We start from the raw sequence: 27,895 nt of genomic DNA, 5'->3' as shown, positions 1-27,895 counted from the left end.
TCGAAAGACTTCTTCGAAGAAAAACAACTTGTAACACTCCGACCCAACACCAGATGGCGAGCTATGCAGAACATGTGTATCTACAGCGACAGATGCCATCGAACCTTAATTTACTATCTGTTCATGCGCTGACAAATCAATTTTCTGCCTGCCACTTTCCTGGCAACACCAACACGTGCACTACTTTTGAGATATTGTTCATACTTTTCCTGTACTCAATGATATATTAATAATAATAGGACTGTATTGGTGCGAGAGGCATTAGTTTAACATTATTTTGCAAAATGATTAATGCATATTATATTGAAACAGACATAACCTCGAATCATTTGGTCTATATTAACATTTCAGATGGGTGTTGCCTTTAACTCACCTCACAAACAACCGTGAACCTGCTCCAACCCTTATTTACCCCTTTACCTGAAACCAAACACTCATCCTAGCCCACACTATAAGGCAAACCCTCAAACTAAATCCTAGCTCCATTTATACATCTGGGAAGGAGACAAGGGCTATGTCTTGTTTTCCTTATACTACAGGGAGTGCAGAATTATTAGGCAAATGAGTATTTTGACCACATCATCCTCTTTATGCATGTTGTCTTACTCCAAGCTGTATAGGCTCGAAAGCCTACTACCAATTAAGCATATTAGGTGATGTGCATCTCTGTAATGAGAAGGGGTGTGGTCTAATGACATCAACACCCTATATCAGGAGTGCATAATTATTAGGCAACTTCCTTTCCTTTGGCAAAATGGGTCAAAAGAAGGACTTGACAGGCTCAGAAAAGTCAAAAATAGTGAGATATCTTGCAGAGGGATGCAGCACTCTTAAAATTGCAAAGCTTCTGAAGCGTGATCATCGAACAATCAAGCGTTTCATTCAAAATAGTCAACAGGGTCGCAAGAAGCGTGTGGAAAAACCAAGGCGCAAAATAACTGCCCATGAACTGAGAAAAGTCAAGCGTGCAGCTGCCACGATGCCACTTGCCACCAGTTTGGCCATATTTCAGAGCTGCAACATCACTGGAGTGCCCAAAAGCACAAGGTGTGCAATACTCAGAGACATGGCCAAGGTAAGAAAGGCTGAAAGACGACCACCACTGAACAAGACACACAAGCTGAAACGTCAAGACTGGGCCAAGAAATCTCAAGACTGATTTTTATAAGGTTTTATGGACTGATGAAATGAGAGTGAGTCTTGATGGGCCAGATGGATGGGCCCGTGGCTGGATTGGTAAAGGGCAGAGAGCTCCAGTCCGACTCAGACGCCAGCAAGGTGGAGGTGGAGTACTGGTTTGGGCTGGTATCATCAAAGATGAGCTTGTGGGGCCTTTTCGGGTTGAGGATGGAGTCAAGCTCAACTCCCAGTCCTACTGCCAGTTCCTGGAAGACACCTTCTTCAAGCAGTGGTACAGGAAGAAGTCTGCATCCTTCAAGAAAAACATGATTTTCATGCAGGACAATGCTCCATCACACGCGTCCAAGTACTCCACAGCGTGGCTGGCAAGAAAGGGTATAAAAGAAGGAAATCTAATGACATGGCCTCCTTGTTTACCTGATCTGAACCCCATTGAGAACCTGTGGTCCATCATCAAATGTGAGATTTACAAGGAGGGAAAACAGTACACCTCTCTGAACAGTGTCTGGGAGGCTGTGGTTGCTGCTGCACGCAATGTTGATGGTGAACAGATCAACACACTGACAGAATCCATGGATGGCAGGCTTTTGAGTGTCCTTGCAAAGAAAGGTGGCTATATTGGTCACTGATTTGTTTTTGAATGTCAGAAATGTATATTTGTGAATGTTGAGATGTTATATTGGTTTCACTGGTAATAATTAATAATTGAAATGGGTATATATTTTTTTGTTAAGTTGCCTAATAATTATGCACAGTAATAGTCACCTGCACACACAGACATCCCCCTAACATAGCTAAAACTAAAAACAAACTAAAAACTACTTCCAAAAATATTCAGCTTTGATATTAATGAGTTTTTTGGGTTCATTGAGAACATGGTTGTTGTTCAATAATAAAATTAATCCTCAAAAATACAACTTGCCTAATAATTCTGCACTCCCTGTATTAACATCAAGTTTAAAACATGGAAACCATTCACACAAATGTAAAGATTACATTTCTCATGATTCCTTAATAAAAAGCATTACATCAACACTGTAACCAATCAGGTAGCGGTATCTCGAATAAAGCCACCCGTGTTAACTAATCATCCTTATTTCTAACTACTCAGCAAATGAGTACTATTTTCTCTTATTGGCATTAACTTTATGATGCGTTTTGGTTAAGGCTTGTTTTTAAATTTTGGATTGCACTTATCCTTATACTATTATATTGTCCAAATGCTTTTCCGCACAGTGCACGGAGGCAACACTCATAAGACATTTCCTGTGGTGTTATAGGAGAGTTCCTCTTCCTGCCTCGGTCATACTAAGATAGCCATTCCAGTGCTAAGGATGTCCAAGCCACTTTCTACCTGCATCGCTTGGTAGCTCCCAGCCTAGGTATTCAGTCTATCACATACTATGCGCCCTCGGAAGTCACCTTTCAGTGACTGCACAAGGGAGGTATTTGGAGTAATGGGGAGTACTCTCCCAAATGTGCCCCACTATTCAAAGTCCTGAGGTTGGAAAATTATTTTCAGTAGCCAGACTACCTCTTGCACCCACATCCATGGCTTTTTCTTAGCACTTCAGACTGATCTTCCTTCTCCCAAATAGCTCGATATGCACAATCTGAGCTTAAATAACTTTGGACTGGGAAGTTTTAAGATGAATGCCCCTGCTGTTCATCTGCTGTTAGCTGGAAAAGGGTAATTGACACCCAATATAAACTCCAAGATGTCAATTTGTAAGGGGAAATTTGCCAACGACAGAAAAAAAAGCCAGTATGGAGAAGCTGCCAGATAAGCACCTTGACTTCTCAGATTCCCCACCAAAATTCTAGACTTGGCAATTGCGGCCAAGGATGAGGGTCTAGGTATAACCCTAGATGTTTTGATGGAAGGAGAGCAGAGCGCCACCTGTCTATGTTGGCAATGCCAACTGCACCTATCTTTGGTGCATCATCATTCTGTCCTGATTTGAGATGTTTACGCTGGGAAAACTCAGCTTTTCAGAATGTGTCAAACAAACTCCTCAGTTGCAGAGGGGCTTCTGTTCAGGGACCTCCGCCCTTCTGAAAAGAATTAGGCAAATTTGTTGAATAGGTTCACCAGCCTGAATAAGGCCCAGCTCCCTAAGAAGAAAGTTTTCAATCATGGCCTCTTAGGTATGGCTGAATGCAGTCAAGGACACAAAGCCAGTTGGAAGCTTCTTCCCTTTCTAGGCCAAAACAACAAAGGCTGCTTCCCAAGACTCAAACCCAGAGGGCACCTACTCGTTTCTGCAACCAGTGACTCACAGATGAGAATTATCTCCCTGCCTAGGGGTGGGGCAGGTTTTGAGTACATTTCTCCCTCACTGGCACAGGTTGACAAAGGAGGCATGTGTCTTACAGACTGTTCTAGGGTTCTAGCTGGAAAGTTTGGGTCACCACAGCTACTGCGAACCAAGACCAATAAGTAGGTCTTCCTTGCAAAAGGCCATCATAACAGAAAATTACACAGCTCCTGGAAAAACACAAGATCAAGGAATCTTACTACCGCCTTAAGGATAAGAAATATCGTTGTTGGTGACAAGAATGTTGAAGACCACAGGGTGGTTGTAAATCTTAGGGAGGTCAATTCTTGGTTGAAGTAAAATTTAAAATTAGAAGGAATCCATATGCTGAGGGACAAGTTTCAGTTAGACAACTGGATGGTTCGACTCAATCTAAATACTGTTTATCTGGTTAAACACTTACCAGAAAGTGCCAACCTGATTGCAAATTGAATTCCAGGTTCTTGATAGACAACAGCGGGTGATAAACCACAGGGTTCCCACCCATGGACCAGTTTGACTCACACCTGAACAGGCAACTAATCCAGTTCTTCATCTGGAGGCTAAACAACCCAGAGGCGAAGACAATGGATGCTTCTCTCCAAAACTGGAGGTCAGCTCTTCATTATATCTTTATACCCACCATCAAGCAGCACAGCTCAGGTTTGCAGGCAGTCATCAGACATAGTCTTGGTGGTCCCTCTTTGGAGGTCCCAGGTGTGCTGCCAGATACTTCTGAAGCTCGGAAGCGAGCCCAGCCCTCCTTCCAGGCAATACGCACAAGTTAATGCTTGAAGAGTACCTTCGTCTGATTACCCGTAATGTTTCTGGAGTAGATGGCAAACTTCAAGCGGTCTCTTACATCTCACAACTTTGGGCAGACAGTACCTCTAAATGCTACAGCTCTACTTGGAGGCATTAGCATAGCTGGTGCCTGGAGCAGGATTTCGATATAATTAAAGCTGCTGCATTTTAAAATAAAGTAAAAGAAGATATTATTTTCAGCTGTGTTCTTAACAGAATAGACACATTTCAAATGCAAAAGCTAAGAACATTTTTATTTCTCACCCTGTCACTCATCCAAAGCATAATCCTATCCTAAAGGCTTATATTTTTCCCAAACTCACCTCCCCTGTAACAAACAGTTTTTCAAATCAATTAATTAGATTCACATATAAATCAAGTACATCATTCAAACTAGCCATTGATTGCTCTGTAATCACAAGCAATGCTTACCGGATCATACTGTACCAATCAAGACATTAGTTTTGTAATACTATTTAGTCAGCAATGACCAATAAAATGGGCCCAGCTTTCATCTTCATCCTGGTTTAAGCAAGATGAGAAATTAAACGCTAACCAATGAAAAGATTTGTCAACATGTGATAAAGGATATCTGGGGCTATCTAAGCTTCATATGAATTTATTGTCTACATTCTGGGACCAAGACGATGTTTTCAAGTCAAGTCTTTTTTCACAACTTTAAGTATCTGGCATTTTTAGATGGGTAGAGTCAGATGAGCACCTTAGCCTGCAGTTTAAGCCGGTTATGTGCACAGACGAAACAGTTACAACTCCTATTTTGCAAGCGCTCCTTTGTGGAAAACAAAACTGCAGTTAATTGTTGCAGATTTCAACCCAATGGAACAGGAGATGTGGAGGTTGGTGAAATAGGAAACCCAGGCGCAGAACCCAGCAATGGTGCCTCGGAGTACACGGCCATTAGAAAAAGAGTATGCTGCATGGAGGAATATCAGGGAAAATATCAGAGAGGAGGCGAGAGGGATGCCTTTCCGACAACCAACCCCCCCCTCACCTCCAAATCCTGATCTGCGTCAGATTTTTTTCAAACATTTCAGTCCTGCTTGACACATTTCTTTCCAACAGTCAACATTCATGGTCTCATCACAGATCTTACAGCAAGTTGTTTTTCAAAACTGAATACGTCTGATGTGCAAAGCCAAACCTGGTACGATTCCGGACTACCTCTTCTGCTGGTGCACTCAGCAGCATGACCCCATGTGCCCATAGGGCACACTCTAATCCAGGAACTGCTATCAGAAATTGGCAAAAGGAGTATATGGCCAAGCTCTGTAGCTGTCAGATCAAGGTCAGTCAGCACAGCAAATCCACCACACATAAGAACTGGGGTCACCAAGAGACCAATAAGATATGGTTAAGTTTGCTGTCCATTAATAGTCACCAGTCTGACAGACCTAGTTCCCTGGTCACTCAAATAGCATCGGTTGGGCACCTTCTGCGTCTCTCGAGGCAGAGTTCACCAGCTCACGCCGCACTTCAGAGGAGATCAGTGGGTGGGAGTGTGTTCGTAGCAGCTCTAGCAGCGCCTCCTTTTGCTCAGATGACAAGTCCTCCTTATAGCGCTGCACAAAAGTGAGGAGACACTGGTGCCAAAGAACTGGCAGCATCCGCTGGTCCGAACGGAAAGCTAGGAAGTGGAAAACCAAAGCGTCAACCACACGGAAGGGCAGAGCATACTTCTTATCGATGAGGAGCCGCAGGAAGATGCTGTTGGCTCCACTGTACTCCATCTCTGCAATCTTCAGCATGGCAGCACTGACGGGGGAGAAAAGAGACATCAAGTCTAGCAGACAGACCTCATCACATCATTCTTCCAATATACACCAAACCAGATTTGGCTCTTGAATGTCTGCCCAACCCTGTCCTCGATCACAAAGATTGTCAAGTGAGAGACTCGCACCAATCTTAGACATAAACTATAAATGTTTCAAACATTTCCGAAATGATCTGCTGCAATCTCATGAGCACTGCTTAAACGCCAATACATGTAAGGGTAAGGGCAAGAGATTAATAACGTAAAAATCAGTATCTCTCCAAACAAGTATCTAGTAGCTTGCTTATAAGCGTTTCTTTAAAAAAATAAAAATAAAAATAAAAAAAAGGCAGCTTCACACTTGTGCAGTCTTTCTAACATCTAAAACATACTGCCAGTGCTGCTCTTACCATTCTTCAACTGCATGCGTGTGCTTTCCTACCTCATATATAACTGTATTTTATGAGTAAGGTTTCTCTGAGGTGAGATACTTTTAAAGGTGCGAAGTCCATTAATCAGGATGAAACAAGCAGCAGGGAAATTTAAAATCATTTAATTATATGCGGCATTCAGGGGCGGGGACAAGAATACATATAGAGCCACGGACGTTACCTGGAGTGCAGGACTGGGATAGAGCATTTGGTAAGGATGCTGCCCACGATCACAGCCTCCCGCAGGGAACAGGTGCCAGACTCACACAAGGGGATTAAAATACCTGGAAAGGAAAAGAGTAACCGTACTGGGTGTTTTAATGTGTACAAACAGTGTAGAAGTCGAAACGCAGGTACGATTCATTGTAGATTAATGTAAGCGAAAAATACCATAATCTATTTCTAGTGCTTCCTAGTAGTTTAGCCACAAAATACGAGTGTCATGTTACCGCAATCATCTACACACAATGAAAAGCAACAAAAAAAAAACAAAAAAAACAAAACACATGCAGCATAACCATGTAATCAGTCACTAGCTAATGGAAAAATCATGGCTAAACTACATTCTCCGATTTCCCTGAATAGAAACAATGGTAAAGGATGTTCATGCCCAAATCTGCAGCACTAGATCTTCTGTCCATACAACACTAGTTTCAGTTCAAAATGTTAGATTTGAATCAATTTCCACTGTAGACTTATTTCATGGTTCTTTCAAAACAAGAGTACCAGACATATAAATAGGGGACTGATCAAGTGGACTGGATTTGTGAAAAGCAGTGACTGGGAACTATGTCCAATCTACTTCAGAAGCAGAGGTTCCCATTTACAAACCTTTGAACCAAGCACCAGGCTTGAATAGTGCCTTTTTGAGGGCCATATAGAGGTGGAAGTTGAGACGTTTGTACTCTGCGATGTCATCCCGCACTCGGGGCAGCAGGACCAAATTGTAAAATCGCTGGGCCATCTTCTCCTTCAAGTTCGAAGAGAAAATCCTGCAAGTAAGAAGCAAAGATAATGAAATACCCATTATGAAATAAGAGGATTTCTAGACTTTTGTTTGAGTATTTTACATGTTACTAGGCTTCAAAAGGAAGCTACAGGCTTATTTCTATGTTGGAGAAAGAAACCTTTTTTTGGGAGGGTATTGGGGGCCTGGGGGAGAAGTTCATCAACATGTTGTCGTACCTGGGTTTTGCCTCAATCATGAAGAGCTAGCTTTAAGGAAACTTGTGTGTCAGACCTGAGCTTGCATAAATGAGGCATGCTTTCTTCCCAGGGTAGATGGTATTATTTAAGTGGAAAACTCCTTGAAATCCAACATTAAACACTGGCATTGACAGCAATATGTGGACTTCTCTACTTCCAGCAGCCATAAAAGGACATATTATAACGCACTTTATACTCACCTAGTGGCCTGATACATCGCAGCAGCGGTCCAGGTTTCTGGCTCCATAATGTACAAGATTTGTTCCCAGTTGGACAGAGCAGGCACTATTTTGAAGGCTTTGGGGAGTTTCCCGCTCCGGTACTTTGAGAGCACCTGCAGAAAAAGACCTTACGTTACCGAAGGCAAAAATCAATAAATGATCTGGCATTTGCAGAAGAGGCACCTTCCATTACCGAAGGGGAAAGGAATACATTTCCTGCACAATCAAGATCTCTCACATTCCAACCAGTATGAAAAAGTGTTACCCGCTAATCTGGTCTCCAGTGCCCAAAAAAAATCCGAAACCAGCCAAATGCAATTCAGAAACATTGCCCAATAATTAAATTCTAGAATAAGATGAACTGTAACAGCATTAATTAAATTGAAAAAATCCTGTTAAGGGTCCCTAGTAACAATGCAGTTGTAGAAAAAAAAAGTCAAAGACCAAGTTGTGGCTTCTGCTTGCCTCCATTTACACCGGAGCTTTGTCATTTTCTTTAAATGTACTATCTACAACTTTTTTCCAAGTTATTTTTTTTGGACTTGCATCAAGTACTGCTCCCCACCACGCTTTGGCACACCACATCTACTTAACATAACTAATGTCTGGGAATATCGCAGATCCTCTTATTGTTAAAGACCACACTCAGACTCTGAATTACAGAGCACTCGCACTATGTTCCTCAAGCCTTCTCTTTCATTGCTCCTAAAGATTGGAACTACTTGCAGCTACACATCAGAGCCTCTTCACTTCACTTCTTCAATTCCTCAAGAAGCTGAAGATCGAGGCTCTTCGAGTAGTCTCACTAGGCCCTAGGTGTGCTTATACTGTGATAGTGTGATAGTTACGTTATGCAGATTTGTAGCATGCACTAACTATGTTCCTGTAGAAAACAAAACATGCATGGCTTTTTATTTATGGAACCAGCAGATCACATATTCTTCAATCAGCATTCTACTAGTCTCCTGTAGCAAATGCCACACAGTCCATTATAAACCTCTTGACCAGTATTCCAGAGCTTCTTACCTCCTTTACACATTTGTACACCTCTAGTATCCTGGGGTCCAGCTGTGGCATTGGCCGACCAGACACCTCTGACATGACCGTCTCTACCTCGGTTTGCTTTTCTGTTATCTTCTCCATGATGATATCGGCCAGCGTCCGTCTGTGGTAGAAAAGAGAGACCACTGAGCCAGGATTGCACATGAATGGTACAATGTCTTCCTGTCTGACCCTGTGGTGTCGATCACAGGCCAAGGGGAGTCCGGGTTTATTCCCTGTGAGTAAAGAAGCTTCTCTGATGTAAACACAGCAAGTTTCGTTTTTGCTGACCCCTTATGTGTAGAGACTCTGGAGCGACTGCTCTTTTCAACTGAGTGAACAATTCTCATCAAATAACTTGCAGCCATGATAACAGTGGAGCCTGACATCTCTTAATTTAACCCTTTATTTAGAAAATGTCATACTACAGCTTAGTGATGTGCTGTCGACCAAGCAAAGTAGTTACTTCACAAAGACAATACAAAAGTGTTCTTAAATATCCATACCAATATTGTACATACACAGAGGTGATGAAAAAGTGAAAGATTGGTTTTACAGGTTCTGATCAGGACAGTTGAATTTTCTGATGTTTGACCGGTTACCAAGTCAGTGAATGACTTAATTCACCGTTTCCGAGCACCTCCCATTTCTTGGGACCCTCTGGGTGTTCTGTCCTGGGATAATATTGGGTGCACTTCTTACTATATACAGTACCTTTCAGTTGTGCCAGAGTACACAGGTCTCCCACAGGAGCTAGAACAAACCTCCAATAATCGCATCCCCTTCCCGAATCAACGCTTGCAGGACTCATTTCGTTAAAGTGGCTTGATTCTGAAGTAGATCGTGTGGGAGGGGGAAAGAAGCAAGAAGGAGACCAATAAGCTAGTCACAGATCAATAGATATCTCAATGTCAAGCTTTTCTATGACAGCCACAGAGGACAACGTCAGGTGTACATAGCTTAGAGCCACACCTGGACAAAAGGGAGGCCCAAGAGAGCATAGGAGGACTTGGGCCTCCTCCCAATTGCCAACCCAGATACATACATGGCAGTCAAAAGAACTCTAATCTCTCTGAAGGGTCTCTTCCCGTTCCCCGCTTTCCTACTAAAGTCACCACAGTTATGCCTTTTACTTTTTCCAAGGCTGAATTACTCAATTTGATTTTATCTTTGTCTCCCTAGCTACACTAGAGAAAAATGCAGCCACAAAACATCAACTTCACATGAACTGCTGGAACACATCACATAATTCTTAAAAACACATCACTAGCAACCAGAATCACTCCACTACACTACACTTTCATATCACTGTGTATTACCTACCTACATAGCCAGTCATAAAATTGGACAGAATCTCTCAAGTGCAAAATATAAAGGCTGAAGCTCAACCTTAGATAAAATTACTGCACAGCCCCTCTCCACCATTACTACAGAGCCTGTTTAAGCAGGGGATCCCTTTCAGTTATACCAGCCATATTTTTGGGTTGTTCTCAAACACAATTATTGCATGGACTGACATTGCACTTTTTGTAAATGTATAAAAACCCAGCTCTTCCCATCTTTATGATAAGGTTCACAACTAACCTCATTGAAACTAACAGTACTAGATTATCCTCTCCTACCACTAACCACAAGAGACTACCATCACAGAATACGCAAGACAACACACCTCAAGATAACATGGCAGACCCATGTGCAAAACACACCTTATACCATGGACTAATAAAGGCAATCCTATTCCAAGATATAAACCAAATGATCTCCATGGCAATTAAGAGGGTGTAGTCAGATGGCCTCAAAGATTACCACAAATACCTAGGTTCCCCATGCAGATCCCACCCCTTAGTGCGGGAGACCCTCTCCCAGTGCCTTTTACTCCCTAGGCAGGGATGTGCGAAGTGCAAAATGGATAGTGTGTGTATGCATCTGCTTTTTAGCAAGAGGCACCTACGGTGAGTACTTAAATGGAGCGAGGGGGCTAGTTCCGAGATAAGCTTGCAACGTCCAAAGGCTAAACCTGGGCCTGTGTCAGCACTCTGGCTGGGTTCTGCATCAGGAAGTGACGCCATGGGTTTAGGCACCCCTGAGAGCATGTAAACAGTTTTTGAACCCACAGGCAGTACTCCACTGCAGAATGATAGCAGAGCTGGATCGGTAGCTAAGGAAAAAAAATGGGGGTGGTGAGGGGGGCAGGGGAGTGTTGAAGCAGATGTGGAAAAACAAGGTACAGAGAGGCTGACGCAATACGGAGGGCGGCAGATTTAACACAAAGGACAAAGATGGGGGGCAGAAGCAAACAACACAGGGCCACCCGAGAGCGAGCGGTTCGTGTGGCCGGTGTGTAAACACATTTTCACTGGCTCAGCGGCCGCATGGCATTTCTGCTTGTTGTCTCCTAGCGACGTCATATTTAATACAGGTGTGCGTATACACATACTCACCTACACATTGTCACCTGCCAGCCATTTTGTAACTAATTCAGTTGTCTTTGGCGAGCGCCACATTTGCTAAAGGCTTCTTTCTACTGCCCGGTTCTTCAAATTAAACATTACTAACAGTGACGCGCAGACCATTACAGCAACGCAACTGTGTTTAACATCTCAGAAGAGGTGCTGGTCATTCCAATTAAACATTCATAATGGTGACACGCACACCATTATAGTAGCACAACAGTGTGCAACATCTCGGCGGATGCGCTCATCTTTCGACAAGGTGTCCACGTCCAACGTGTACACCTTTCAGGAGTTTGACGGTGATATGCACACCATATGTGCCTTTCTTCTGCATGAGCTTTACTACAGTATTGTGTAATCAGTAATCATAGTGCAATGGTGTTGCGCACACAAATTCAGCGCATCTAACTTACCTTCCATTATCTTTCAAAGCACATCTAATACTGTTTTACTGGTCATATGCTCACCTTTATTAGGTGTGTCACACCACAGTGATAGGCACACTACAATAATTCACAAATTTGAACAGAACTTTTAATGGTGATCCTCGCACTAATACAATTTGAAAGTTTGCCAAGGAAGTGCATTTTTGTTTTGTATACATATTTAACTGTTGCTGTGTTGTAAAATATGTATGCAGAAACGTTTTTGCTAGCTCCACAATTACTGTTTTAATCTGGTCCAGGTGAGCCCAAATAAAATGGCCGAGTGGAAAGGGTATTTTCTAAATTACATTTCAGCCTTAGAGGAGGAAGGATCAGGATAATTCCCGGCTTCCAGGAAAAAGAAGATACTTTTACACAGTCTAGAACCAGAACTATTAAGGGTTTTCAACCGAATAGAAAAAAAAGAAAAAAACAAACAGGAGGGGAACAAAAGTTTTTTTTTGTTTTAATAAATTAGAGGATCTTGACAATTACTAGAAGGGTATAGTTTCTTTCAGAGAGAGGACAGGGTAAATCCGAACCGATCTGCGACTGTGTGTCAGCACTTAAATTGGCAATTTCTTGTAATTCCGGAAGTTTACATGACAAGTTAATTCATGACCAGTTTATTATGCACACAAAGGATTCAAACTTACAAGAAAGGCTGTGGGTAAATGGTGACTCTTCTCTGAAAAACATTATTGCTATTACCAGGAAAAGTGAACTTTCTAAAAGGTGTGCTAAAGCCGCTTCATCCACTTCGCGTACAGCAGGTCCGAAAGAACAAGATAGTGTATGTGTGTAAAATTGCTATTAAGCATAACAGTAAAGAGAAAAGTAGTCAATGAGTTAAACAGAATTTCAGTTGTTGCAGATGTGGTAGCAAAGAACATCCTTCTAGGAGATAAAAGTTGTCCAGCTGTAAGAGCCAAATGTTTGTTTTCTGGAGTAATAGGGCATTTTGCAAAAGTGTGCAGGAAAATGAACAAGAAGTCGCATAGTAGAAGATTAGTGTCAGAAAAATCAGATTCTGAACATTCTATTCTAGATGATGAAAATGAAGGCGTTTTATGTATAGATGGTCCAGTATTAAACTGAAACATAATGCCCAGAAACAAACTAATTTGGGATAGGACAATTGGAGGGATCAAAATTGCTATGATGGGCTCAGGCTCACCTTATACAGTCCTTAACTAAAAGGTGTGCAAAAAGGTTTTACAAGAAATGTAGGTGAAAGTTTATTAGAATCTGACATGCATCCTGTACACTGGGGTAAAATACCTATGTTGGGTTACAGCACATTACCTTTCGAATTCAAAGACAGGAAGACAATAAGTAAACTGTATGTTGCCAAAGTAGGATCATCTGTTTTGGGATGAGTCAATCAGGAAGCTTTAAACGTCCTGTTATCTCCTGAAGTATTTTCAGGTAAAATTGGCAAATTAAAGAGTTTTGTACACAACAATGCACTGAAGGATGATGCTAAACCAGTTTGTCATAAAGTTAGGAACTTACCACTCAGTGTTAGAGGGAGTTGCTTTGGAACTGGAAAATATGGAAAAGAAAGGAATAATTGAACCCATAGAATGATCAGAGTGGCGTGCTCCGCTTGTAGTTGCCAGGAAATCTAATGGGAAAGTAAGACTATGCATGTACCTTAGAGACTTAAATAAAATATTGTAAAAGACTAATTTCCACTTCTAAAAGCTGACAACCTGCTTGCCTTAGCCAATGGAGTTAGCTGTTTTTCACTGTGAGACTTAACGTCAGCTTACCACCAAGTAACCTTGCATCCCGATAGAAGAAAATTGACTGCATTTATCACACCCATGGGGTGTTTTAGATTTATCAGCATGCTTTTTTGTTAGGCTGCTACAGTTTTTCAGGGACTCATGTTTAAACATTTGAAAGATTTACCCTAAGTTGCTTATTTTTATGATAACATACTAATTTTAGGTTATACCAAGAAGGAGCATAATAGTATGCCTAAAAAGTTATAGAGAAATTAAAGGTGTACGGATTGACTGCAGAGTTACAGAAATGTAAATTCCTCAGGAAATCAGTGATTTATCTAGGTTACAAAGTTAGTGAAACAGGAATTTCCAAAGAAAGAAATAATAAAATCTATCAGAGAAACTCCTGCTCCCACCAGTACGGAGGAAGTTAGATCACTCTAAGGACTTGCAGAGTTTTATTCCAAATTTATGTGACATTTTGCAAAAAAGAGACCTACAATTTAAGACAACTGTTGAAATTACTGAAACATTTTGAGTGGAATGGCACTTTGCAAGACGGAGTATGATAGAATTAAGAGTGACATTTGCACAGCCATTTCCTTGGCAGGGGATGACCCAAAGCTAGTTCTGTTCTAACTACAGATGGCAGCGGGAAAGGATTAGGTGCAGTATTAACTCAAATTACTTAAAAGGACATTGAACACACAATAGCTTTCGCATCTCGTTCTTTAAAAATTCTACAGAAAGTGAATATCAGTCATCGAAAGGGAAATGTTAGCGTGTGAATGGGCTACCGAAAAGTTTTGGTAATTCTTATGGGGAACAAATTTTATTTTATGTACTGATCACAAACCATTATTCAAAGTATTAACAACTGATGGCTCAGCTAAGGTAACCTCTCGCATAACTAGGATGTCTCTAAGACTACTTGATTACATGAATGAAGTTGAATGTTTGCCGGGAAGAATAAAATACTTCCTGAGTATTTAAGCAGATAACCATTACAAGAGGTTGAGGAAGAAACTAATGAATGCTAAAGTCATAGTGTAGCCAGCATAGACCACGATATGTGTGCCATATCAGAGAATGACTGGATCAATGGGTATGAAGACGACTATGGTCTTGAGAAAGTGATGGAATATGTTTTACAGGGCTGGCCAAGTAAAAAAAAAAATGAGGGCATGGCTTCCAGCCTAACATGGCAGACGCCATTTAGGTGAGCTCCTCAGCTCCACAACGCTGCCCCAGTCCATCCACCCATATCAGTCTAGCCTAAACGCCGGCAGGACCGCAAAAGTAGGGGTGGAAGTGCAGTGCTCACTCCAGAGGCCAAAAAAAACCTGAAACCCTGCTTGAGACATCTTGAAAGGTGGTTGGGCCTATAAGCCCCAAATCCAGGCCTGACTGGAGAGGCCGCACGCACCAAGTGGCCCACTAGTCGAGACCTAGGTGAACTGCACACCAGCACAGAACCTAACATGGGCCCATGTAGGCCTTGGACGATACCACGCAGTCTGCGGCAATACCCTCTAGCAGCACGGACGTGGTTTGCCTGCAGCTCGTGTGTGGCAGGCAGACCCTGTACAAGGAGTCACCATCACGGACTGCAGACCACAGCACCATGTGAAAACCATTTCACGGGCCTGGGCCTCCCAATGCTGCACTGAATAGTGGTGCTGTGAAGCAACACGTGGGTGCAGTGGGGGCCCAGTGACGCTTGACCGAGCGGGAGCAGCACGCATAAACTCCAGGGGTGCAGCTGCACTCTGAAGACCCCAGACTGTAGATCAGGAACAGCCCTAAACAGACCCCTTCTACCACCCAGAAGCCTCCAGGTACAAGGGGCCAACACTCGGGAAACAGGCAGACTGACATTGGTGACTGCGGGGAGGGAGGAGTAGAGAACAAAATTATCTCTGGCCCTGTGTCACTCGAGCACCGACAGCGCCCAATGGCGAGACCCCAGAGGTGATACGCCATTCCACACTTCACCTACTAAACTGAACCCCTGGTGCCTGAAACTGGGGAAGAGATGAGCTGCAACGATTCCCCTTTGCCCGCCAAAGCAACCCCTGCAGCAGCCTAAAAGGTGGGGGCACCTCCTGTTCCGTCATGCCCATAGCATCTTCACCACATATAAGCTCCTCTAGTTCAAATTTGACGTGGGGCGCCCCTTTCTGGGGGAAGCACCTATACTGCCAAATGCACTTGAGCCAGCCAGGGACAGCCGCAAACAAGAGAAGGAGGGAGACTGGCCTGCCTTCCCCACTCACCACAGCAGACTTACTCACCAACACAAAACAGACAGGGGGTGACGCTGGTCATCCCGGTAAGCTCGCCTGTGACTTTTTTCCTTTTGTCCCACTCCCTGGTAGGCCGTGGTGAACAGTGCCTTGACTACACACCCTCAACACTCACAATGGGGGGGCGAGGTGAGGGGGGTAGGGGAGGAAAACTCCATCAATTAAATAAAATGGATAAATATGCAGTACTGACAGCTTTCGCCAGAGAGACAAGGGCAGACTTGCAGGACCCTGCAAGTGACGAGACAACACAACACCTGCCCCCCAACCCACACTCACCGAAATTATGAAACAAAGATCAACTGTTTTGTTGTGGAACTGTCACTGCTACGGACCGCCAAACTCAGAGAGAGTCTAGAACTCCGAGACAGCTGTCACGGAGTTGGCAGACCCCACAGCCCCTCTCTCTGCAAACAGGTGGATCGTCTACAAAAAGACAAGGATCGGGTCTGCGCCAAGCTTGAAGACATGGAAGGGCGTTCACGAAATAACAACTTACGCCTAGATGGGGTCTCTGAAAAAGTGAAAGGCCCCAGTGTCAACCTTTTTATCGAACATATCATCCTACATAGCCTGAAACCTCACAGCCCATCCAAATTCTTTTCAGTTGAACAGGCTCACAGAATGCTGGGCCAACCCCCAAAACCAGGAGCCCCTCCTAAAAACAATCACAGCCCGGATATTTTATTACCGGGATTGCGAAGTTACCCTACAGGCTGCCCGCATATCACTGGCTCTACAATTCGAAAATGCCACTATCAGCCTCTTCCTGGACTTCACACTCCAAGTGCAACAACAACAGTGCTTCATAAAAAAGTCAAAAAGGAAATTATGGCAAGAGACTTAAAATATATGAAGCTCTTTGCAGCCAAAACTTTAAGTCATTGTCAAGGGGAAAACATGTCACTTTCTCAGTCCAGAGGCAGCTTGGGAGTGGTTGCATACTGCAAGCACAAACACCAAAAGTCTAGTATCACTGACAACCATAACGGAAGTCCACCTCCACAAGCCGATCTAATCAAACCGTTGAGGCAATCAGCAACGAGGAGCAGAGCAGTACCAAGTGACATTAGATGTGACATCTATGGGGGACATAAGATTTTCATATTTTGGTGGGTATCTAATAACTACTATTCTCTGCTTAGTGGGTTGCTAATGATCACAGCTAACCTCACCCCAGTTGATAGTTACGACAAACTGTTTATTGGAGCGCCAGGTGCTCTGCAAGTTGAGGAGAGGGTGGGGGGTGGCTTTGTTTTAAGTGACAGTTTGCATGTTCTTTCAGCAGGCACCTTTTGTCATAGCTAGAAACCGTGGGAGTGATCTACACTTTACATTGACTGTCTATTGCACCACACACTACGTCTGACTCTCAATCTCCAGCATGTACCCCACACACACACACTTAAAAGTAATGTCCTGGAATGTCAAAAGGCCTGGACCGCAAGTTAAATCAAGGCATAGTTATGCAATACATTAAGAGACACAACCCGGACATAATATTGTTACAGGAGACCCACCTGCTGGGAATCACCTGAAACGCGTTATCCAGGAATGGATACACACTCACAGCACACACGGGCTACACCTCCGATTCACAGGGGTGGGCATCCTAGTGAAAAATACAACACCATTTACACCATATTCAAAGTGGAGAGACTCACAAAGGAAATAAGTTCCACAGTTGGGATGGGACAGCCATTGTATGTCTGTTCAGTCTACATCCCTCCTCGCCATCAGCATCTTATCTGTCCCAACATCAGTACATCGTTATTGCAATTGCCCGCAAGACTACTGCTCATGAGGGGTTGGGGGGGACACTAGAATGCAGTTATGTCTGAGACTCTAGAACGAGTCACCCATGCCTCAAGACCCAAGACAGCGACCATACTGGCGACATTCGTAGAGGCCTTAGACCTAGTAGATACATGTCGTTTTCGCCACCCAGACAGGCAATACACATTCCTCTCGGGAACACACAATAGCACCTCACACTTACAGTATAACTTCACACACCACATATACCTACCCAGACTAGCCGAAGTGAGGCACTTCGTTTGAGGTATATCCGACCATTCACCAGTGTGGACTGAGCTGAGAGGGGCTTCCAGGACGAACACAGGCTCAAGACTAGTGAACCCATGGTACATAAAAGACGAGAAAATCATGAAGGCCTTACGATAGATAACAGACAACTACTTTAAGGCTAATTAGGGATCCATAGAGTCAACTGCTAACTTATGGAAAGCCTATAAAACTGTGCTAGGAGGCCAGGGAGGGAGGGAGTAGTGTGGGGAACAAGACATCTATCCACACTATTAGACTTCAAGAATGTGAACATTGATACCTGGCCAAAGACGCCACATGCAAATCCACATTCTGGTACAGAGGAGACTGAGGTGGGAGACAAGGCAAGGAGGTTATTGGCATGGCTATAGAAAAGGGATCAGGCTCGAAGACGGACCATAAACAAATGTTAGGAAGTGACTTCACACTCAGCGAAATAGTACAAGCAATAGGCTCCATCTCATCCTGGGAGGCAATGGGACCAAATGGCCTACCAATCAAGATCTACAAAGGCCTAGCCAGCAAAATAGCACCCCACCTGCTTAAAATGTGGAGTGAGGCCAAAGCCACAGCGATCTTCCGAAGGGACCAACGCCAGGCCACAATTGTGGTGGTCCACAAAGCAGACAGACCCCCCCCAGATCAATGTGGGTCGTATAGACCTATACGTATTTTAAATGTGGAAGTCAAAATTTTGGCCAAAGTCCTCTCAAATCCACTCACGCAAGTTGTGACCACTCTAATGCACCCTGATCAATCAGGCTTTATGCCTAATAGAAGCACTAGGCTAAACATCCGGTGCCTATTCGACGTGCTGGCTGGAGCACTAGAAACCAACATATCCACGCTAGTCCTCTCCACAGACGCATCTAAGGCCTTTGACATCCTGAATGGAACTTTATGCATGCAGTGCTGGAGTGCTTTGGTTCCTCCTTTTTGGGATGGTTCTGCCTCTCCTATCAAAAACCAGAGTCCTGGATGAGAGTCAAGGGGGCAACGGCGCGCACCTTCACATTGCACCGGGAGACGAGACAGGGGTGCCAGCTCTCTTCCTTGTTGTTTGCTCTAGCTTTAGAGCCCTGGGTTGTGTGGATTAGGGGAGATCCACTAGCTTGTGGGATCACTCGGGGAGAGCCGAGGGAGGAGCGTATATCCCTATACACAGATGACATCTTACTGTATGCTGCAGACCCAACATTTACTATTCCACTTATGTACCTCGTAACAGGTTCCTCACTGCCCCTTAGAACGGAAATAATGCCCATGGTAAATTAGGGGTTCAAATATTTGGGAGTCCATGTTACTAAAGACCCACAGGCGTTTTACCAATTAAATTTGATGCTGATTTTAGAGAGGTTCGAAGTCGATGTAAAAAACATTGCTGCTCTCCCCAAAAGTGAGGTTTTTCAATGTTCAAAATGCTCACACTGCCCAGATGATTCACACCTTACAAAACACCCCGTAAGACGGAGGCCACCCTACGGCTATTACTCTGGGGAACCGGACCACCTCACATAGCACTCTAGAAACTAACCAGGGGGGTATACGACAGAGAAATAGGGCTTCCCAATATACAAGAGTACTCCTGGACCTCACAAATGACAGTGATTAACGACTGGGTGTTCGCCCCAAATTTACAGGGCTTTGAAAAATGAAAGCTGACAGACATTACCAAATTAGGAGATATATGGTAAGAAGACACACCCAAGACCATAGCGGAAATGACTGAGCAGTTCAACCTAGCACACACGCAAAGCTACAAATACTTTCAGTAACACACGTACTAGATGCCCATTTACCAAAAGGCGCCATTCTTGCGGATTCTTCCCTGTTGGAGCATCGTATCTTCTGCCAAAGCTATCACCCTCATATACAAAAAATTAACAATGCCCCTGACACTCTACAGACTCTCAGGGCTAAATGGGAGGTGACTAATGGGGAATTTGAAGAAGGAGAATGGGAAGAGTCAGTGGGAGCTCCACGGGAGATCGTCATCAAATCTGGTTTCAGACTGGTTTAAGTATGCCAGCTACATTGCTCCTACTACTCCAGGCGGCTCTACAGGCTATGGGAAGATGCACTAGCACAGATTGCTTAATGGGGAGGAAGGGACTTTCCTACATGTGGTATGCTGCTGTCCCTAAATACAGCACTACTGGACGACCATTGGGGACATAATGAAGGTAGTAACAGGATACACCATCCCAGTCACAGCCAAATGTGCGTTAGGCATTTGGAGCAAATAACTGCCATTGGGGTACTGCAAAATATGGTTATTCCTAGGCTTAGCATTGGCCAAGAGAAACCAAGTGCGCAAATGGGGGGCGTCTAGAGCGCATTCTGAGAGAGTGGCAACAAGATATGGATTGGTGCATGACTGCTGAAAGAACAATATATCAAAATCGGGGGCTGCCCAAAAAATGGGAAATGGTCTGGTCCGCATGGAAAATCTATAGAAGATATGGGGTAGAATGAGAAGTGCTGATGTCGAATATATGTATGGAGAATTAATGTACACAGGGTTAACTAGATGTAATGCACTGTCCGAGTGTAACACTGAACTTTCACGGACATTCAATTGCTTCACTGATTTTGCCTGCCACAAAATGTTGCTACATGCCGGTTTGTATTTCACCTATGCAAAACTAATAAAAAGATTTAAAAAAAAAAAACTAACTGAAGAGTGCAAAAAGTTCTGGAATCTTAGAGAAGAGTTATCGATCTCTGACCTAGGATTCCTTTTCAGAGAAAATAGGATAGTACTGCCATGTAGTCTTTGTCAGAGAATTCTCTGCATAATGCACAAAGGGCATTCAGGAATTGTTAAATTCAAGCAAAAAATAAAAAGCTCTTATTGGTGGCCAGGAGCAGACACTGGCATGGAGAAATGTGTTAAGAAATTGTGTATATTGCGCCAATTCTGAAAAACTGTGTTGTATTCAGACCACTTTTAGCACAAAGTGAGATTTAAAAAAAAAACGATAGGAGGTTCTAGCCATAGACATTTTAGGTCCCATTCAGGATGTTAGAGGGGTTTCTAAAAATGTTATTGTGTTACTCAACACCTTTTCCAAATTTCCAGAAGTAAAAGTGTGTGAACGTGTGGATGCAGAATGCATAATTTCGTTTCTAGAACAAACATTTTAAGATAAGGTATATCCAAATCACTTCTAAGTGATAATGGACCACAGTTTTCAGCTTAAAAGATACACAAAGCTTCTGGAGAGAAATGCAACCAGGATAAGAAAAACTCCTGTATATCATCTAGCGGGTAACGGTGCAGTAAAAAAGGGGTAACAGAGTCCTTATGGGCGGTGTTCAAGCTGCCATCTATGTAGGAAAGAATTGAGAACAAGAACCAAAACTTGTGTGAGCTTTTAAGATAATACCTTCTTTATCAGGTTTTAGCCCCTTTAAAATCTTGAAAGGAGACGAGCCATTCATGAAAGATCAATTTGGATGTCACACAAGCATCAAAGTGAATGGTCACCTGAAGTTGTAACAGCAAACCTAGAAAAAGCACACCTAATTTATAAAGAGTATTAGGACAGGAAAAACAATGCCAAAAATGTAAATCTTAAAGAAGGAGATGGGGTGTGGGTTGAGCACGTCAAAGGGAGTGAAAAGGGCAACAGCCATTTCTCAGAACCAATAAAAGTGATTAAAATGTATTCTCATTGTGCAAAATTAATAATTGGGAACATTTGGCATTTCAGCAAATTATTTAAGTGTAACGGGATATTATCATGGAGCAAGGGCGATTCGATCAAATCCAAACTTTGGTCATGGGAGGAGGAAGGTAGGGTAGAAAGCAGTGTTTAATTTGTAAATAAAAACGTGATGGTGCCCAAGGCTCTACTCTGAAATACAAGGCTGCTGCAACTAAATGTGCGAGCACAGAATACTGAGGCAGCCGAATCCTAAAGCCATCTCCGGCCTCTTCAATCCATTTACAGCCACTCCCTGCCCCTTAAGTTCACTCTTGTAGCTATCTGCTTTCTCCCTTTGTGACACTTTTCTGCCTTTCTATGCTTCCATCTTTCTCGTATGTACTTTTAACTCCCAATAAATGCCCGATGCTGAAAAATAGGTGCCAGCCCCCCAAAATAAGTGCTGATGCCCCCCAGCGGCTCAAATTAGGCACTGGTAGAGAGTCTCTTGAAGACAAAACGTGGAATTGCCTTGAAAGTGATACCAAGATTAGTTCTCCCATTGCGATGCAAAATTAAATTCAGGTGCAAACACATAATAGTGTTACAGCAAGGGATGAACAAGATTGTCATTTAGCTTCCTCTCGGAGGGGAAAACACATTTACTCAAACAATAAACTCAAGGTAACATCACCAAGAAAACAAAGATTTTGTGGTGGGATAATCTCCTACCAACTTTTAAGACGCTATTCTACCTCTAAGGTGTATCAAGTTAATCAACCTTTCATTGTAAGTTAATGATGATATTCGGTTCTAGTGCTTTATACTTTACTACATTTAGAATAGAACAGTATATTTTTCTTATTATGTATTATTACTTAAAAGTATATTCACATGGATGATTGTATGTAAGGACCGGAGGCAAGGAATATGCTCCACTTTCTCTCTTTTTTTTCCTTCAGCAGCAGCATTTAAAGTAACATCTACAATTCTCAAGGTTTCACAGGAAAAGAAACATTTCACAACCAATTAACAGTCGGAGCAGCAGACCATATACTCCATCTTCCGCTACCGTGCCTATTTGTTGCTCCGGCGGTGAAGGTAAGTGTCCTTCGTCTTTTTTGCTTTTATTGTCCGAGAACATATTATAGTGTGCTGTTACTGAAATATGATTGTGTCTTATTGGGTGAATTATTCCCCACGTCCGCCAGAGCGCTCTCACTGCTCCAGTCGTAGCAAACCGATCTCTCAGGGCCCGCAGAGTGCGGTGTCAATTGTCCGTAGAGGGCAGTGCAGCCACGGGACACGCATCTCGCTGAGCCCGCGGGGGAAGAGCGCATTTTGAAGTGCAACGCCTTCCCCAAAGACGTGTTTTGTGTCGGGATCGCCTGGAGGGCCGACTCCTCAAACTCAGTCTGTATTTCATAACAATACAGAAGAGGCAACGCCCGTTCTGCGGGTACATACTTCGTTCCCCTTATCAATAACACGATCGGCCTCTTCAGGGACACGGCCCAGGCACAAGTATATTTCCTGTCACACATAAGGGAGGGGGCCCCAGGGCTTGACCCAGTGTGGGATTAAAGCATTTTGCACACAAGAGAGCCTGGCCTCGCCCAGCCCTACTGCTTTGAAGTCTGCCTCTGCACTTCCTTTAAGGGTACAAAATTCCCTGCGACCACCAGGACCACATACTTCTTCATTAGCATGTTCATGCTCTGGCACAGAGCTTGGGAATAATGCAGACAACCAATGAGTACACAGAATAAAATACCATTTTGGTCCTTCACATCGATTCTGAATTTTGAGAGGCAATTGATGCCTCCATACATCATACAGTGGCCTCCATCATTGACCCATTGGAATGCCAACTACTTCAATTGGCCTATATGTGCCCAGTGCCTCTGAATCTCCCAAGGCCTCAGACCCTGCACAAAGACCCACCGATGGGGGTGGATCAACAACTGCAGCGCCCTCCCAAGCACAGGATTGAGGCGAGAATGGACTTCTCCGCCTTTAACAGAGTTAAATAGCACATCTGGAGTGCCCATCCCCTCTTGGCCATCAAGGCGGACACTCTAGGGACCTCGGGGATCACGCAGGAATCCTACTATTAGGGCAGGTGGATGAGGATGAAATTCCAGGAGATTCTCCCTATGAGGTGGCCCCTTCCAGGACTGGGCACCCCACTCCTGTGACTGTCCCCTCAGTAGCCAATTCCCAACAGGGTTAACGGGAAACATCAGACATGCTTGATCCTGAAGTTTTAACCCACTCCCTTTCGGCAGAGTCGTTTTCCTCCAACAAAGTTGGTGCTTATGTAGCTATTCGCCTCAGGAAGCCTCGTGGGGGAATGGTGGAGGTGGGGGAGGGAGAGCATCACGAAATTTAGGGCAGAATTCCTGCGGCCTTCCATGATGGGAAAGGTGGTATCCACTCCACAAATAGATGTGCGCATGGCCACGTTCCTCCAAAAACTCATCTAGGATCCCAAGAAAGGGATGGATAGGTCGTGGAAGTCTTTTCAAGACAGGCTTCTCAACATGGAGGGCCCGCTCACAAACATTCTAGAGCTGAAGGAAGAGGTTAAGCCATCAGGAGCCACACTCTCCCCCGAGGCTGTCTCTGGCTGGGGCCAACGAGCAGTCATCTTCTAGGGCAATTTTCATTGGGTCCAGTCAAGGCAGGGAATCCTCTGCCGGCCGTTTCTTTATCCAAGGCCCTCCCATGGAACAGACCTACTGCAGAATCCAGGACTCATCCCATGCTGAGGAGTTACTCCCCACCAGAAGGGGTAATCGAGGAAGAGGATTCAGAGGTTCCCTCAAAAGGATTACCCCAAGGAACTCCAACAGGTGAGTGTTTCCGATCCCTCTCACTTAAAAGTGGGGGGCTGTTGGCCCTGTTTGCTCACTATTGGGAGGCTATTACTTCAGACGCCTGGGTGCCACAAACGGTAAGGGGTTTCCATATAGAGTTCTATGATTCTCCCATTCAGACACCACGTCCCCTAGTTTTCTCCTAAGATCAGATCTAGCTCATTCAGCTGGAGGTGGAAGATCTGCTCAGCAAAGACACAAATCGCTTGGTCACAGTCACACCCGAGGTTTTTTAGCAACATTTTCTTGGTGGAGAAGAGACAGCAGCCAACGCCCGGTGATCAATCTACGAGAATTCAATAGCTGGTTTGTCTATCGTCATTTCAAAATGGAGGGGATTCACCTCCTGTGTGAACTGCTACGCCCGGACGACTGGAAGGTGTGCCTCAACCTAAAGTACGAGTACCTCACAGTCCCCGCATTTCCTTCCCACCGGAGATTCCTGCAGTTCCAATGGAGGGGCATTACTTACGAATTCAAAACCCTTCCTTTTGGGCTTTCCCCCGCCCCTTGGTGCTTCACCAAGGTCCTCGAGCCGGTGATGGTGCACCTGCAGTCTTGGGATACCGCCTCATAATTTACCTCAACGACCTCCTCATTATGCACCAATGTCTGGTGCGCTTACGGTGCCAACTACAGGACGCAATCCTCCTTTTTGGGTGTTTGGGTTTCGTTATAAATTCCTGGAAATCACTGCTCGTGCCCTCCAGATAAACCACCTCTCTGGGTTTTGTCAGCAGCACAGTGGACAGATCTCAGAGTCTTCCCTCCAGAAAGGTGTCTAGGATTTGCAAGGAACTACAAAAGACCTTGACCAAATCCTCCACCTCTCTGCACCAGGTGGCCCAGATAGTAGCCTTCTCTCATCCTCAATCCAGGCCATATTCCCTGGTCCTCTTCACTACAGGGCCTTCCAGTGCCTCAAAGAATTCCACTTGTGCAGGGGCCTTCACTACTCAGAAGAGATTCCCCTCAATGACGACATGAGGACAGAGATGCGATGGTGGCTGGCCCACAAGGAGGCATGGAATGGCCAAGCCATCTTTGGCTCCAACCCGGACCTCATCATTGAGTCAGATGCCAGCAAATCCAGATTGGGGGGCACGTTGCAGTGACTCCTTCACCAGCAGGAAATAGTCCGCAGACAAACAGCCTCTGAATATCAATTGTCTAGAGCTAATGGCAGGTTCCTTCACGGCGCAGTGTTGGACCAGAGAGAGGGTGAATTGTTGTGTGCTGCTGAAGATGGACAACCTCTCGGCAGGTCGATACATAAACCACCTAAGGGGCACCTGGTCTAAACTCCTCGCGGATCTGGATAAGGAGTTTTGAAATTATTGCTTGGAGAACAATGTTTAGGTCCTAGTGGAATATCTTCCGGGGGCGTCCAATCAATTTGCGGACTGGTGCTCAAGGGAACAGCCCGACACAAGTCTGTGGCAATTAAATACCGGGGTTCTCTTGCAGCTAAAGGTACTCTGGGGTTCTTTTCCAGTCGACCTTTCTGCATTTCAGCTCTACTACCAACTGCTGAGATTCTTCAGCTGGAAGCCGGATCCACAGGCAGCAGCGACTGATGCCTTCCTGCTGGACTGTTCGAGGGAGAAGGGATACGCCTTTCCCCCCATTCACCATGATCATGAGAACCTTCACGCAGACCCAGAGACAGCAAGCAGCAGTGGTGCTGATCACACCAGTGTAGAGATCTCAAGTGTGGTTTCCAGTTCTTCTGGAACTTTCCTGGGATTTTCCAACCCATCTTCCCCATGCTCCAGATATTCTACAGAATGCTGTAGGCCAGAGTCACCCGTTAGTCCTCCAAGGCTGTATGCCTCGAATTGCGTGGAGGATGGAGAGGCCCAGGACTTTCACAAGCAGATGAGAGACTGCTTACGACGGCTTGCACCGAGGGGACTACAAGACTATACAAATCCGCACTGTCCAGATGGGTACGCTTGTGTCCTCAATGCAGTGAGGATCACATGGGGTGCGACGTTGTGCTCATCATGAATTTCTTGGCCGATCTTGCGGATAAGGGGTTGGCCCACAGGCCTGTGGATTCATATCGCTCTGCTATTTCAGCAGGCCATTTATATGTAGAAGGAACCCCGGTGGGGGAACACCCGTTAATATCTAAACTGTTGCAGGGGATCAGCCTCTCTCTTTGCCTGCGGAACCTCGTTATTCAGAGTTCTGGGGCGTTAACATGATGTAAAAATTTCTCCGCTCTTGGCAAGAAATGAGCATCACTCTCGCAAGCAATTATCTGCTAAATTGGCAATGCTCCTTTGTATGGTCTCCTGTCACAGAGTTTCGGACAACGGAGCCCTGTACATTTCAAGTCAGGTTTTTACCCCACAGGGGGTTGTGTTCCACATCTCTAGGCTCCCAAAAAGTGATTCTTCGATGGTCTCTTACCCCAGTTTTGACAAGCAGCCCAAGCTCTGCGTGGTATGCGGTCTGAAGGTGTACGAGCAGCTCACAGCTGACTCTCGCCCTCTGAGAGAGCATCAGTTATTGAGCTCCCTGACAAAGCCTATCAAAGCGGTCTCCTCCCTCTCCACTGCTCACTGGGTCTGATGGTTAATGCGAGAAGCAGACATTAATGTGTCAAAATTCGGAGCCCACTCTGTCAGAGGGGCCATGGCCTCGAAAGCCTTCTATCTAGGGGCTAGACTAAAGGATATCTTGAAAGCGGTTGATTGGTCCTCAGACTATGTTTGAAAGGTTTTAGTTCAAACGAGTTACTGGTATGGCGGCTTTGATGGTGGACAAGCTTTGAACGAGCATAATCTCCGCCTCTGGTCCCGACATAGAATGAAAAATTTTCTAGGAAACGTAAAGGAAAGTTTCAATTCTTTTAAGGACACGAAGTCGAAGATTATTCCCTCCTAGCTCAATGGCATCTAGCCCAGAGGGGGTAAAAAAATATTTTTTTCGTCAGTCTGGCTTCTCCGTTGAGTCTAGGTATATTGTATATTGCTTGGTTCGCATCAACTGGAATCTGATGCAGTTTTTTCTCACCACCTTTGTATGAGGTGATTGTCCTTTAAGGCTAGGTGGTTATTCTGTGTTGATTTCTGCTGGATACTCGTTCAGTAAAAAGCGACTGAAGAGAGAGAGTGTTCACTGGTCAGGTCAAGAAAGAGAAAGGGTAGCAGAAGACTAATGAGTATATGGACTGACGCTCCAACTGTTGATTGGTTGTGAAATGTTTCTTTTCCCGTGGAACCCTGGCAAATGTTGTTACTTTAAACGCTGTTGCTGGACAATAAAGGCGAGAAAGTGGAGCATAATCCTCGCCTCAGTGTTCTTAATAGAATTGAAAATTTCCTTTACGTTTGCCAGGAAATTTTTCATTTTGTTTTTTTGCATTAAAAAGGGGGAAGGTGTATGGTGTTGTTATGTTGTAACTAAGTAAACGTTATGTCATAGTTATGATTCAGAACATTTGCATATTAGAATGCAAGA

The 27,895-nt window shown here is 44.3% G+C and overlaps 1 protein-coding gene across 1 annotated transcript in view; it reads right to left on the bottom strand.

The window, feature by feature from the left end:
• Positions 1 to 4,478: 4,478 nt before the first annotated feature.
• The window catches only part of BYSL (bystin like), a 31,463-nt gene continuing 8,046 nt past the window's right edge, over positions 4,479 to 27,895 (bottom strand). The window contains exons 3-7 of the mRNA XM_069238418.1: positions 8,897 to 9,035; positions 7,850 to 7,983; positions 7,275 to 7,435; positions 6,625 to 6,727; positions 4,479 to 6,014 (exon numbers count right to left, since the gene is read on the bottom strand). Of these exons, the coding sequence (XP_069094519.1) occupies positions 5,666 to 6,014; positions 6,625 to 6,727; positions 7,275 to 7,435; positions 7,850 to 7,983; positions 8,897 to 9,035 (886 nt within the window). The 3' untranslated portion in view covers positions 4,479 to 5,665. The remainder of the gene's footprint in view (positions 6,015 to 6,624; positions 6,728 to 7,274; positions 7,436 to 7,849; positions 7,984 to 8,896; positions 9,036 to 27,895) is intronic.

This window comes from Pleurodeles waltl, chromosome 6 (genome assembly GCF_031143425.1).
Source record: "Pleurodeles waltl isolate 20211129_DDA chromosome 6, aPleWal1.hap1.20221129, whole genome shotgun sequence".
NCBI lineage: Eukaryota > Metazoa > Chordata > Amphibia > Caudata > Salamandridae > Pleurodeles > Pleurodeles waltl.
This window is presented reverse-complemented; position numbering and strand designations above follow the sequence as displayed.